General features: G+C 47.5%; 1 protein-coding gene and 1 long non-coding RNA gene across 3 annotated transcripts in view; both read left to right on the top strand.

Moving 5' to 3' along the window:
* The window catches only part of LOC306824086, a 22506-nt gene extending 20946 nt beyond the window's left edge, over positions 1-1560 (top strand). Inside the window, exon 2 of the long non-coding RNA XR_013779092.1 lies at positions 659-1560. This is a non-coding gene — a long non-coding RNA (uncharacterized lncRNA). The remainder of the gene's footprint in view (positions 1-658) is intronic.
* A 780-nt stretch (positions 1561-2340) lies between these two features.
* Positions 2341-10000, top strand: part of LOC306824072 (dyslexia-associated protein KIAA0319-like) — an 11811-nt gene continuing 4151 nt past the window's right edge. Inside the window, exons 1-9 of one of the 2 annotated variants that reach the window (XM_079344032.1) lie at positions 2341-2530; positions 3528-3588; positions 3923-4422; positions 6815-6941; positions 7582-7671; positions 7846-7989; positions 8806-8947; positions 9039-9187; positions 9280-9431. In XM_079344032.1, coding sequence (XP_079200158.1) covers positions 2351-2530; positions 3528-3588; positions 3923-4422; positions 6815-6941; positions 7582-7671; positions 7846-7989; positions 8806-8947; positions 9039-9187; positions 9280-9431 — 1545 coding nt within the window. In that variant the 5' untranslated portion in view covers positions 2341-2350. The remainder of the gene's footprint in view (positions 2531-3527; positions 3589-3922; positions 4423-6814; positions 6942-7581; positions 7672-7845; positions 7990-8805; positions 8948-9038; positions 9188-9279; positions 9432-10000) is intronic. The other variant, XM_079344033.1, reaches the window with a different exon arrangement.

Here is a 10000-nt window from a genome sequence, read left to right on the forward strand (position 1 = left end):
GCACTGTGGGTCGAGAGGAGCTGCGCAGGAAGCGAGCTCAGCCTCCGAGCCCCAAAGCCGTCGACTGCAGACGCAGCTTCCACCCGCCGCTCGAGTGCTGATCGTCCAGGACGCCGCGTCCTCCGTCTTCAGGGGGCGAGCAGAAACCCAGGATCGCTGCTGCCTCGGCCTGCTTGTGTACTCGTCATCGCCTCTCTGCTGCCTCCTGGTGGATGTCCGAGTGACGCCCCCCCCCCCCCCCCCCCTCTCTGTCCGCCTCGTCGATCTCGTCCAGCAGCTTTACGCCTCCTTTAAAGGTCCGGCTGCAGCAGAGACAGACTGAAGACACTTTTTCTCCATGAGGTCGCAAACTGAGCCGAGACCTCTCCATCCGAGTGTCGGGAAGGAAACGAGGAGTTCCTGCATGTCCAGAGTCATCAGCTGTTTGTCTGTTTTTAACATTCACCACTCGACGTCTGAGCGCGTGCACATTTTAACCACACAGTCACATTTCATTCTTCAGTGTGATCAAGGTCATCGTCTGACCTTCAGAGCAGAACGTCACCAAGAACACACACGTGTGCGTCACACACACACACGTTGGCGTGCTGTTTCCAACGTGTGTGTGTGTGTCAGTCACTCTCTCTTTATAGATGGTGTTTCCTTCAGCTTACTGTAGTGATCGTTATAAACAGGTGTGAACGTATCAGGAGCGGCGACGGCGTCTCCGTCTGTCGTCGGGCTCCATCAGGTTTTGAGAAGGAAGGAAGTCATGTGACCGAGCAGGAGACGTGTGGAGCGTGCTCACCTGTCCGTGTGACTCCAACCGTCTCGCACCTCGCGGCGTCTCAGCAGGAATCACATTCACGACCACGTCGCACTCTTCTTCTTCTTCTTCTTCTCTCCTGCAGCGGCGCTGACGAGCGTTACAGGAAGTGGTGGACTTTAAAGGTCCGAGCCAGCGTGTTGTTAAGCTAACCTCGGCGGTAGATGAGTTCATCCTGCAGCAGGTGAACGACGGTCAGAGATGACGCCATGTTTGTAAGGTCACTTTATCATCTCTCCACGCAGCTCACTGATTGGTCCTTCACCAGCTGACACTTTCCTTTCAGTGTCTGCTTGGGTTTGTTTGAACCGTACTTACATAACGAACAGTAACACAAAGAGAGTATGTGATTGGTTTAATAGATAACTCCGCCCCCTCAGCCTCGCCTTGTTTTCTCTCTGTGCTTCCTGATTGGTTGTTTTTGTTTGTTTTTTTTAACTCACAAGCTCTGAGAAAAGAAATGATGATGTTGTCGTTAAGGTGAAAGAGAAACGGAGAGTCAAGTTTACTGTACAAACTGTGAAAAGCTGAGAGGTCAAAGGTCACGCAGACAAACACTGTATATTGTACGGCAGCAGAGTGAGACTTAAAGGGACTTTGTTTTATTCTGAAATCCAGGGACGTGAGCTCAGAGGAGACGAGTGTATTTAAAATAGAAACTTGTGTTTGCTGTTTGTTGTAATTTATATGGCTGTGATTTCAGTTGTAAATGTTTTTATATGAAAACACAAAATTAAAAGACGGGATGAGCCCGACACGTCTCGCTTCATGTTTGATACGTTTCAGTGAGATCGTGTGGGAGGAAATGAAAGTGTTCATAAAGTATGATGAGAAGATGGACCCTCGAAGCATCCAGCAGCAGCTTCTAAAAACACACACACACACACACTGAATATAAAGGCCAACGAAGATTTAAAGACACTCCCGACAGAGGAACCTGTCCAGGACCCGGGCTCACACTAGACACCTCTGCACATTAAAACGAGAAACGTCATTTATACAACAAAATGGTCGTCATGTGTATTTCCTCTGGCTTGTTTGGTGAGTAATATTTAAAAACAATCAGAAACAGGAACATTATTGATATTGGGATAAATTCATCGTCTGACTTCTTTGAATGAATCTGCCGTCTCAGAGTTTTATCAGTCATCAATTGGACCACAAAAACTAAATGAGTTTAGATTGAGACATTTCCATTAATTGGCTGTTTTTAAGTTGTGTCGCTTAAAACAGGAACCGGAAGTGGCATCCCTGGTAGTCCTGTAGTGTTCTTATTGAAATATTATTACTAAGTAGACTTCAAAACAAATATCTTACCGACATTTCCGGTGTCTTCACATCTACTTTAGATATTAAAATGTTATTATAAAGTTAACATTCAATTATTTTTAATCCAATCTGTTTTACAGTTACGTGAAGTTAAAACTGGTCACGTCTTATTAACAAACAATATAAAGCGTTGATTTAAAATGTGAGAAGTCTTTAGTTTATTGGGAATACTAATTATTTTTTAATCTACATTAATAGTTATTTTATTTTGAAGTTATGACCGGATATGGTGTCGCGCTGACTCGACACCTTTCGGGATTTTTCGGCCGCAGTTTCAGCACCAGCGTGAAAACCAGTGAAACCCCACCCAGCGAGACTCCAGTATGGGGACCAGTGAGGCTGACTGGGTCCGCTGAGGAGCTACTGGGAGAACTGGTGCTAACGGACCGCAACCAGGTACGTCCAGTTGAGCTAGCGCGCGCGCTCAGGTGTTAGTGGCGTTTTACTGGTGATATGGCACGAGCGGCGGATTGCAGCTGTTGTACCTGCGGACACGTCGACACCTGGTCGAGACCTTTAAGGCTCGAAAAACAGACCAACAATGAAAAGCTGTTTGTTGACAGTCCCAGCTGTTAGCCTGTGTCACGCGCGCCAGACCCCGTCTACAAACTGTCTGATTTAAGGTCCATCTGTAAGTCAGAAACATGAACACACACGGTGTCTGTGAAGCTTTAGGTTCAACTTTTAACAGCCGGATTATAAGATGTATAAAACAGAGTTAGTCAGATCTGATTTCAACTAAAAAAAAAGAAAACTATAAATCCAGTTTACACAGCTGATCACATCAACAGGAAACAGCAAACACCTTCATAAAAAGTTAGAAGTTTAATTGGAAGGTGTTTTATATCCTGGTCATAACTTATGCCGAATGTTAAAGTGTTATTTGCAGATGTAAAAACTGTTTTTATTCTCACAGATTTAATCACATGATTTTATTAATGAGCAAATAACTCTTCAGTTGACACATTTTCAAAGGGAGATTGGACCTGATCTGTTTGTCTTAAACACGAGCTGTAACTGATTGTTGTCCAGTGTTTTACTGAACTGAACTAAAGTAACCATGTGTCAGATTTCTGTGGTGTCAAAGGGAAGAAGGTGCGTTTGTTTTTAGGTTAACGAGGCTCTGCAGCTGGCTGGGCGGGGCTTAGTGGCGCTGTCCGGCGGCGTGGTGCTGAAACAAGTCAGAGTCTGTTACTATTAAATACTTTCACATCACTTCATGTGTTGCCGTTTATCCACGATGGTGTGCAATCATAGATTTGTTTGAGACAGATTTCTACTGTGATGCGTTCAGGAACACTTTGACTGGAGAGGAATTTTTACCTTTTTAATTAAACCTCAACCATCTTATTGTTTCCAGTTTAACTCTGTGTTTGTCTTTGTGTGTTTTTAGATCTCAGTCTACGTGATGATGTGGCAGAAAACGTTTCTTCTACTGCTTCACAGCGTGGAAGGTAAATGTTTGTTTGTGTTTGTGGAACAGGATTTCATGTAGTGAACGGTTACATATCCAGGTGAACATTTAGTAAAATATGTGACCTTTAAGTACTAATAAGTCCTGGTTTTATGGGATGATCCATTTGCACACATAAGAAGACAATCGATTGGGAAGAATGAATCATTTTTTAATGATCAACACATATAAAAAATAATTATAAATGACTCCCAAATGATTCCTCAGGGGCATAAATTCTCTAAAACAAATAAAAACATTTCCCCTTCATCAAAGAGAAGAAACAACATTTGGTCCCATTTCACAAATGAACCTGCAGTCGTTTGTTGTTGCAGCTGTAGTGGCGTCCCAGTGCTGGCAGGGGGAGAACTGCTCGCCCAGAGAGAGACCCGGGCCCGACTCCGTCCTCGCCTTCCTCCGCAAAGCGTCCCCGCAGAACCTGGTGCTGCAGTCTCTGTTGAGAGGAAAGCCTTACGGAGTCCGCTGGAGGCCACCTTCACAGTCCTCTGAGGCGCCAGGAGACATAGAGGCGCTGAAGGATCTCGCTTTGTTCGGCGGGGCTCGCCAGGAGTTTTCTGACCCCGGGGTGCTGGATTATGAGTATCCGGAGGGCAGCCAGGAGGAGAGGGGAGCGCGCGGCTCAGAAGTGGAGATGAGGACAGATGAGATGTCCTCAAAGGGACAAGAAGGGTTAAACCAATCAGAGGATGACCCAGAGAAGGGGCTGATGGAAAGCAGTACAGCCAAGAATAGAGCCTCCTCTGGGGGGGACATGAGTCAGGGAGAGGAGGGCAGAACCAGGGAAACGACTGAAACCGCCGCAGCAGAGAAAAGAGTGAGTGACCGAATTAATCCGGTTAATGAGGATTTTACCTGCAGACGTTACAGCCTGTTTACCTGCTGCAGACACGTTACAGTCTGTTTACCTGCTGCAGGCGTTACAGTCTGTTTACCTGCTGCAGACGTTACAGCCTGTTTACCTGCTGCAGACACGTTACAACCTGTTTACCTGCTGCAGACGTTACAGTCTGTTTACCTGCTGCAGACGTTACAGCCTGTTTACCTGCTGCAGACGTTACAGTCTGTTTACCTGCTGCAGACACGTTACAGTCTGTTTACCTGCTGCAGACGTTACAGCCTGTTTACCTGCTGCAGACGTTACAGCCTGTTTACCTGCTGCAGACACGTTACAGTCTGTTTACCTGCTGCAGACGTTACAGTCTGTTTACCTGCTGCAGACGTTACAGCCTGTTTACCTGCTGCAGACGTTACAGTCTGTTTACCTGCTGCAGACGTTACAGCCTGTTTACCTGCTGCAGACGTTACAGCCTGTTTACCTGCTGCAGACGTTACAGCCTGTTTACCTGCTGCAGACGTTACAGTCTGTTTACCTGCTGCAGACGCTACAGCCTGTTAACCTGCTGCAGACGTTACAGCCTGTTTACCTGCTGCAGACGTTACAGTCTGTTTACCTGCTGCAGACGTTACAGCCTGTTTACCTGCTGCAGACGTTACAGTCTGTTTACCTGCTGCAGACGTTACAGCCTGTTTACCTGCTGCAGACGTTACAGCCTGTTTACCTGCTGCAGGCGTTACAGTCTGTTTACCTGCTGCAGACGTTACAGTCTGTTTACCTGCTGCAGACGTTACAGCCTGTTTACCTGCTGCAGACGTTACAGCCTGTTTACCTGCTGCAGACGTTACAGCCTGTTTACCTGCTGCAGACGTTACAGCCTGTTTACCTGCTGCAGACGTTACAGTCTGTTTACCTGCTGCAGACGTTACAGCCTGTTTACCTGCTGCAGACGTTACAGCCTGTTTACCTGCTGCAGACGTTACAGCCTGTTTACCTGCTGCAGACGTTACAGCCTGTTTACCTGCTGCAGACGTTACAGCCTGTTTACCTGCTGCAGACGTTACAGTCTGTTTACCTGCTGCAGACGTTACAGCCTGTTTACCTGCTGCAGACGTTACAGCCTGTTTACCTGCTGCAGACGTTACAGCCTGTTTACCTGCTGCAGACGTTACAGCCTGTTTACCTGCTGCAGACACGTTACAGCCTGTTTACCTGCTGCAGGCGTTACAGTCTGTTTACCTGCTGCAGACGTTACAGCCTGGTTACCTGCTGCAGACACGTTACAGTCTGTTTACCTGCTGCAGACACGTTACAGTCTGTTTACCTGCTGCAGACGTTACAGCCTGGTTACCTGCTGCAGACACGTTACAGTCTGTTTACCTGCTGCAGACACGTTACAGTCTGTTTACCTGCTGCAGACGTTACAGCCTGTTTACCTGCTGCAGACACGTTACAGCCTGTTTACCTGCTGCAGACGTTACAGCCTGGTTACCTGCTGCAGACACGTTACAGCCTGTTTACCTGCTGCAGACGTTACAGCCTGTTTACCTGCTGCAGACGTTACAGCCTGTTTACCTGCTGCAGACGTTACAGCCTGTTTACCTGCTGCAGACGTTACAGCCTGGTTACCTGCTGCAGACGTTACAGCCTGTTTACCTGCTGCAGACGTTACAGCCTGGTTACCTGCTGCAGACACGTTACAGCCTGTTTACCTGCTGCAGGCGTTACAGTCTGTTTACCTGCTGCAGACGTTACAGCCTGGTTACCTGCTGCAGACACGTTACAGTCTGTTTACCTGCTGCAGACACGTTACAGTCTGTTTACCTGCTGCAGACGTTACAGCCTGGTTACCTGCTGCAGACACGTTACAGTCTGTTTACCTGCTGCAGACACGTTACAGTCTGTTTACCTGCTGCAGACGTTACAGCCTGGTTACCTGCTGCAGACACGTTACAGTCTGTTTACCTGCTGCAGACACGTTACAGTCTGTTTACCTGCTGCAGACGTTACAGCCTGTTTACCTGCTGCAGACACGTTACAGCCTGTTTACCTGCTGCAGACGTTACAGCCTGGTTACCTGCTGCAGACACGTTACAGCCTGTTTACCTGCTGCAGACGTTACAGCCTGTTTACCTGCTGCAGACGTTACAGCCTGTTTACCTGCTGCAGACGTTACAGCCTGTTTACCTGCTGCAGACGTTACAGTCTGTTTACCTGCTGCAGACGTTACAGCCTGGTTACCTGCTGCAGACGTTACAGCCTGGTTACCTGCTGCAGACACGTTACAGCCTGGAAGCTGCACAAAAAGAAAAGATTTCAGACGAAGAAGAGAAATAATTTTTAAGAAATGTCTGTTTTGTTTTTTTTGCAGAGGAGCACTGACTCATCAACGCTGTTTCAGAAACCAGCTACGGACTCCACCCAACATGACCATATAAGGACTTCCCTCCCCACCGCTGGCTCAACTCATCGACCAATCAGCACGTCTGCACAGCCAGGTAGAGCTAAAAATATTGTTTGTGTTTTAAAAACAGTTTAGAAATGATTCTGAAAGCAGCCAGGTGAAGTTTGTCGCCCCCTAGTGGTCGTATCAAACCAAAGTACAAACAGGATTTTTATTACGCAAAAAAAAAAGCATTTCTTCGAAATGTTTTTCAGAAATATTTGATCATGTTTCAGCTGGCTGGACACTAGAAGATTTAAAAAACTAACTTAACTGAATCTGAACACGGGAGCCGGGTTTCCACGCACCGGCTGTGTGAAAAACGAGATACAGAGAAAAACGTGCTACATCCAGGCTGAGAAGACTTTAAGGCGTTTTAAATTCGCTGCCATGTTTGTGAATATGCAACATCTGATTGGACGCTTCCCGGTTTGCTCGCTCTCATTGGTTGTTCTGTCTGAGGCAGCTCGATCTGTTAGATATTTATGAATTCAGATCTGTGGAGGCTCCGACTCGTAGTGATACCACACACTTCGTAATCGATTGTGACATGCCTTGAATCAGGCCACGCCCACTTTGACCTTTGGGGTCAAACCTTGTGTGTTCAGTCTGAGGTGACTAAAACAAACGACCTGACACAAAAGAACAAACTGAATCTAAAGTAAAGAATCCCGTCTTCCTGTCTTTGTCTCCAGGTCAGCCCCTGTCAGCGTCCCCTGGAAACCCTGTAGAGAGGACGTTTCTGCCCGCAGTAAAACCTGACGCTTCTCCCAAACCCACGACTGGTGCTTACACACACACACACACACACACACACACACACACACACACACACACACACACACACACACACACACACACACACACACACACAAAGAAGACTTTTACCTTTGAAGCATCATATTCTCAGATGATGAATTTATTCAGTCTTTGTTGAGATATTTATTGATGCTCCACAGACGTGCTGACGTCAGCAACTCCAGCTCCAACAACCTCCACCCAACCCTCCGCTAGAGCCGTGACCTCTGACCCCGCCCCCTCCTCTCCCCGCAGCACCGACCCTCCAACCACCACCTCTCGTGCTCCGACAGCTGCAGAGTCCGGTACGTCATGTATTCAGAGTCCTGATCAACCACGCTGATGCTGGATAGATTCATCTCGTGTGCACAAGGGAACGCCGTCATTCACGGCCTGACCGCGTCACTCTTCAACTCACAAAACGTGGGAAGTTGAGAAATGCGCCCGTCTCTCTACTCTTTGCACATATTCAGATTTCTGTTTGGACAAAGTTGATCCCTTTGTATTTAAATAAGCCTCACTGCTGTAACACACAAGCGACAGCGCCAAACGCCACGTGCAGTTTGATAGAAGAATCGCCATCTGCTGTGAGTTGGCGGTAAATGCGCCGCAGTATTTAATAAGATGTCACACAACAACAATTCCACCTGTGTATGACCTGAAAATATATTTACAAGAAGGTAAGAAAACATGTGGCGAGCGCAGGACGACTTCATGTGTTTGAATGTCACCGTGTCGTGAATATCGTTAGCAAAGAGGCGGGGCTTAAAGCGAGTTCAATTGATGCACAATTCATGGAGCTGTTCGTTGCTGCAACATGTTTTTTTTTTCCTCAACGTCGTCAACATGTTTTTATTTTTCTGCACGTTTTCATTCTGACCAGCTGGGGGCGCTGCAGGACAACATTTAATCTGTTTCAGCAATCTGAACAGAAAAGTAACTGACATATCCTTCCTTCTTTCCTTCCTTCTTTCCTTCCTTCTTTCCTTCCTTCTTTCCTTCCTCTCTTCCTTCCTTCTTTCCTTCCTCTCTTCCTTCTTCTCTTCCTTCCTCTCTTTCTTCCCTTCCTTCTTTCCTTCCTCTCTTCCTTCTCTTCCTTCCTCCTTCCTTCCTTCTGTCAGCAGTCGGGGGGTCAAACTGTGGTCCGGTGGCCGTGGTCGGTCCTGACAGGAAGCTGTCTCTACCCGTGAGCAGCCTGATGCTGGACGGCAGCGGAAGCAGCGACGACCGCGGCATCGCCAGCTACCGCTGGGACGCCGTGAGGTGAGGGCGTGTTCGTTCGTGTGAGGGTTTTAAAGATGGAGGACTTTCAGGTCTTTTTTAAGAGCTGCTTCTGTTTGTCCTGCTGTCTCAGTGGTCCTCCAGGGCTAAAGATGGAGGGAGGAGACCAGGCGGTTGCCACGGTGACAGGCCTCCGAACGGGACGCTACACCTTCAGGCTGACGGTCTCTGACCAGGAGGGGGCGACAGACAGCGCTTCGCTGACTGTGCGAGTGCAGGAAGGTCTGAAGCGTTTATGTGACCTTAGTCAGAACAGGTCCGACTCGAGCCCACAGCCTGAGATCAACATGTTTCTGTCGTCCTTCCTCCTGCAGCCAGAAGCCTTCCTCCGGTCGCTCACGCCAGCGGCAGCCACACGCTCACGCTGCCCAACAGCTCGCTCATCCTCCGAGGATCGGTAACCGACGGAGACCAGAGCGACGTCCACTTCCTGTGGGTCAGAGACAGTCAGAGTCCTGCTGCTGGGGTCAGTGCACGCTCGGGGGGGGGGGGGGGGGGGGGGGGGGTCCTCTGATTCACTGTGACTCCACGAGACCAGGACGCCTTTGAGTACACGTTAGACTTCTGTAACCGTTTGGTCAGGAGAGGGAGAACATGAAGTCCTTCCAATAGGTCCAATTTTATAAGAAGGGATGCCCCAACTTTTTCACTTCTGATACGAAACCAATACTGCAGCCTGGAGTATTGATCCCATTTGATATCAGCTCGAGTCACACAAACTTTTATTTCTTATTTTGTGGTGTCGAATGTCAGAAAAGACTCGATAAAGTCAGCAACATTTATTATTAACCAATAAGTTACAAACATTTTAACCTTCAACATGATATCTACTATATACTAATATATATTCTAAATAAATCCAATAAAAACAAATGATACTTTTAAAGTGCAAACGCTTCAAGTTCACTTCAGATCTTTGTGTGGAAGCTCGTCTGAGATGATTTCACAGATTTTAGTTGCAGTCTGATAAAATTCAATATTCGTTTTCTGGTTGATATGGAACCGATATCGGATATCTATAGACTGGTGTAGTTT

Source organism: Symphodus melops (genome assembly GCF_947650265.1).
Source record: "Symphodus melops genome assembly, chromosome: 5".
NCBI classification, from domain to species: domain Eukaryota; kingdom Metazoa; phylum Chordata; class Actinopteri; order Labriformes; family Labridae; genus Symphodus; species Symphodus melops.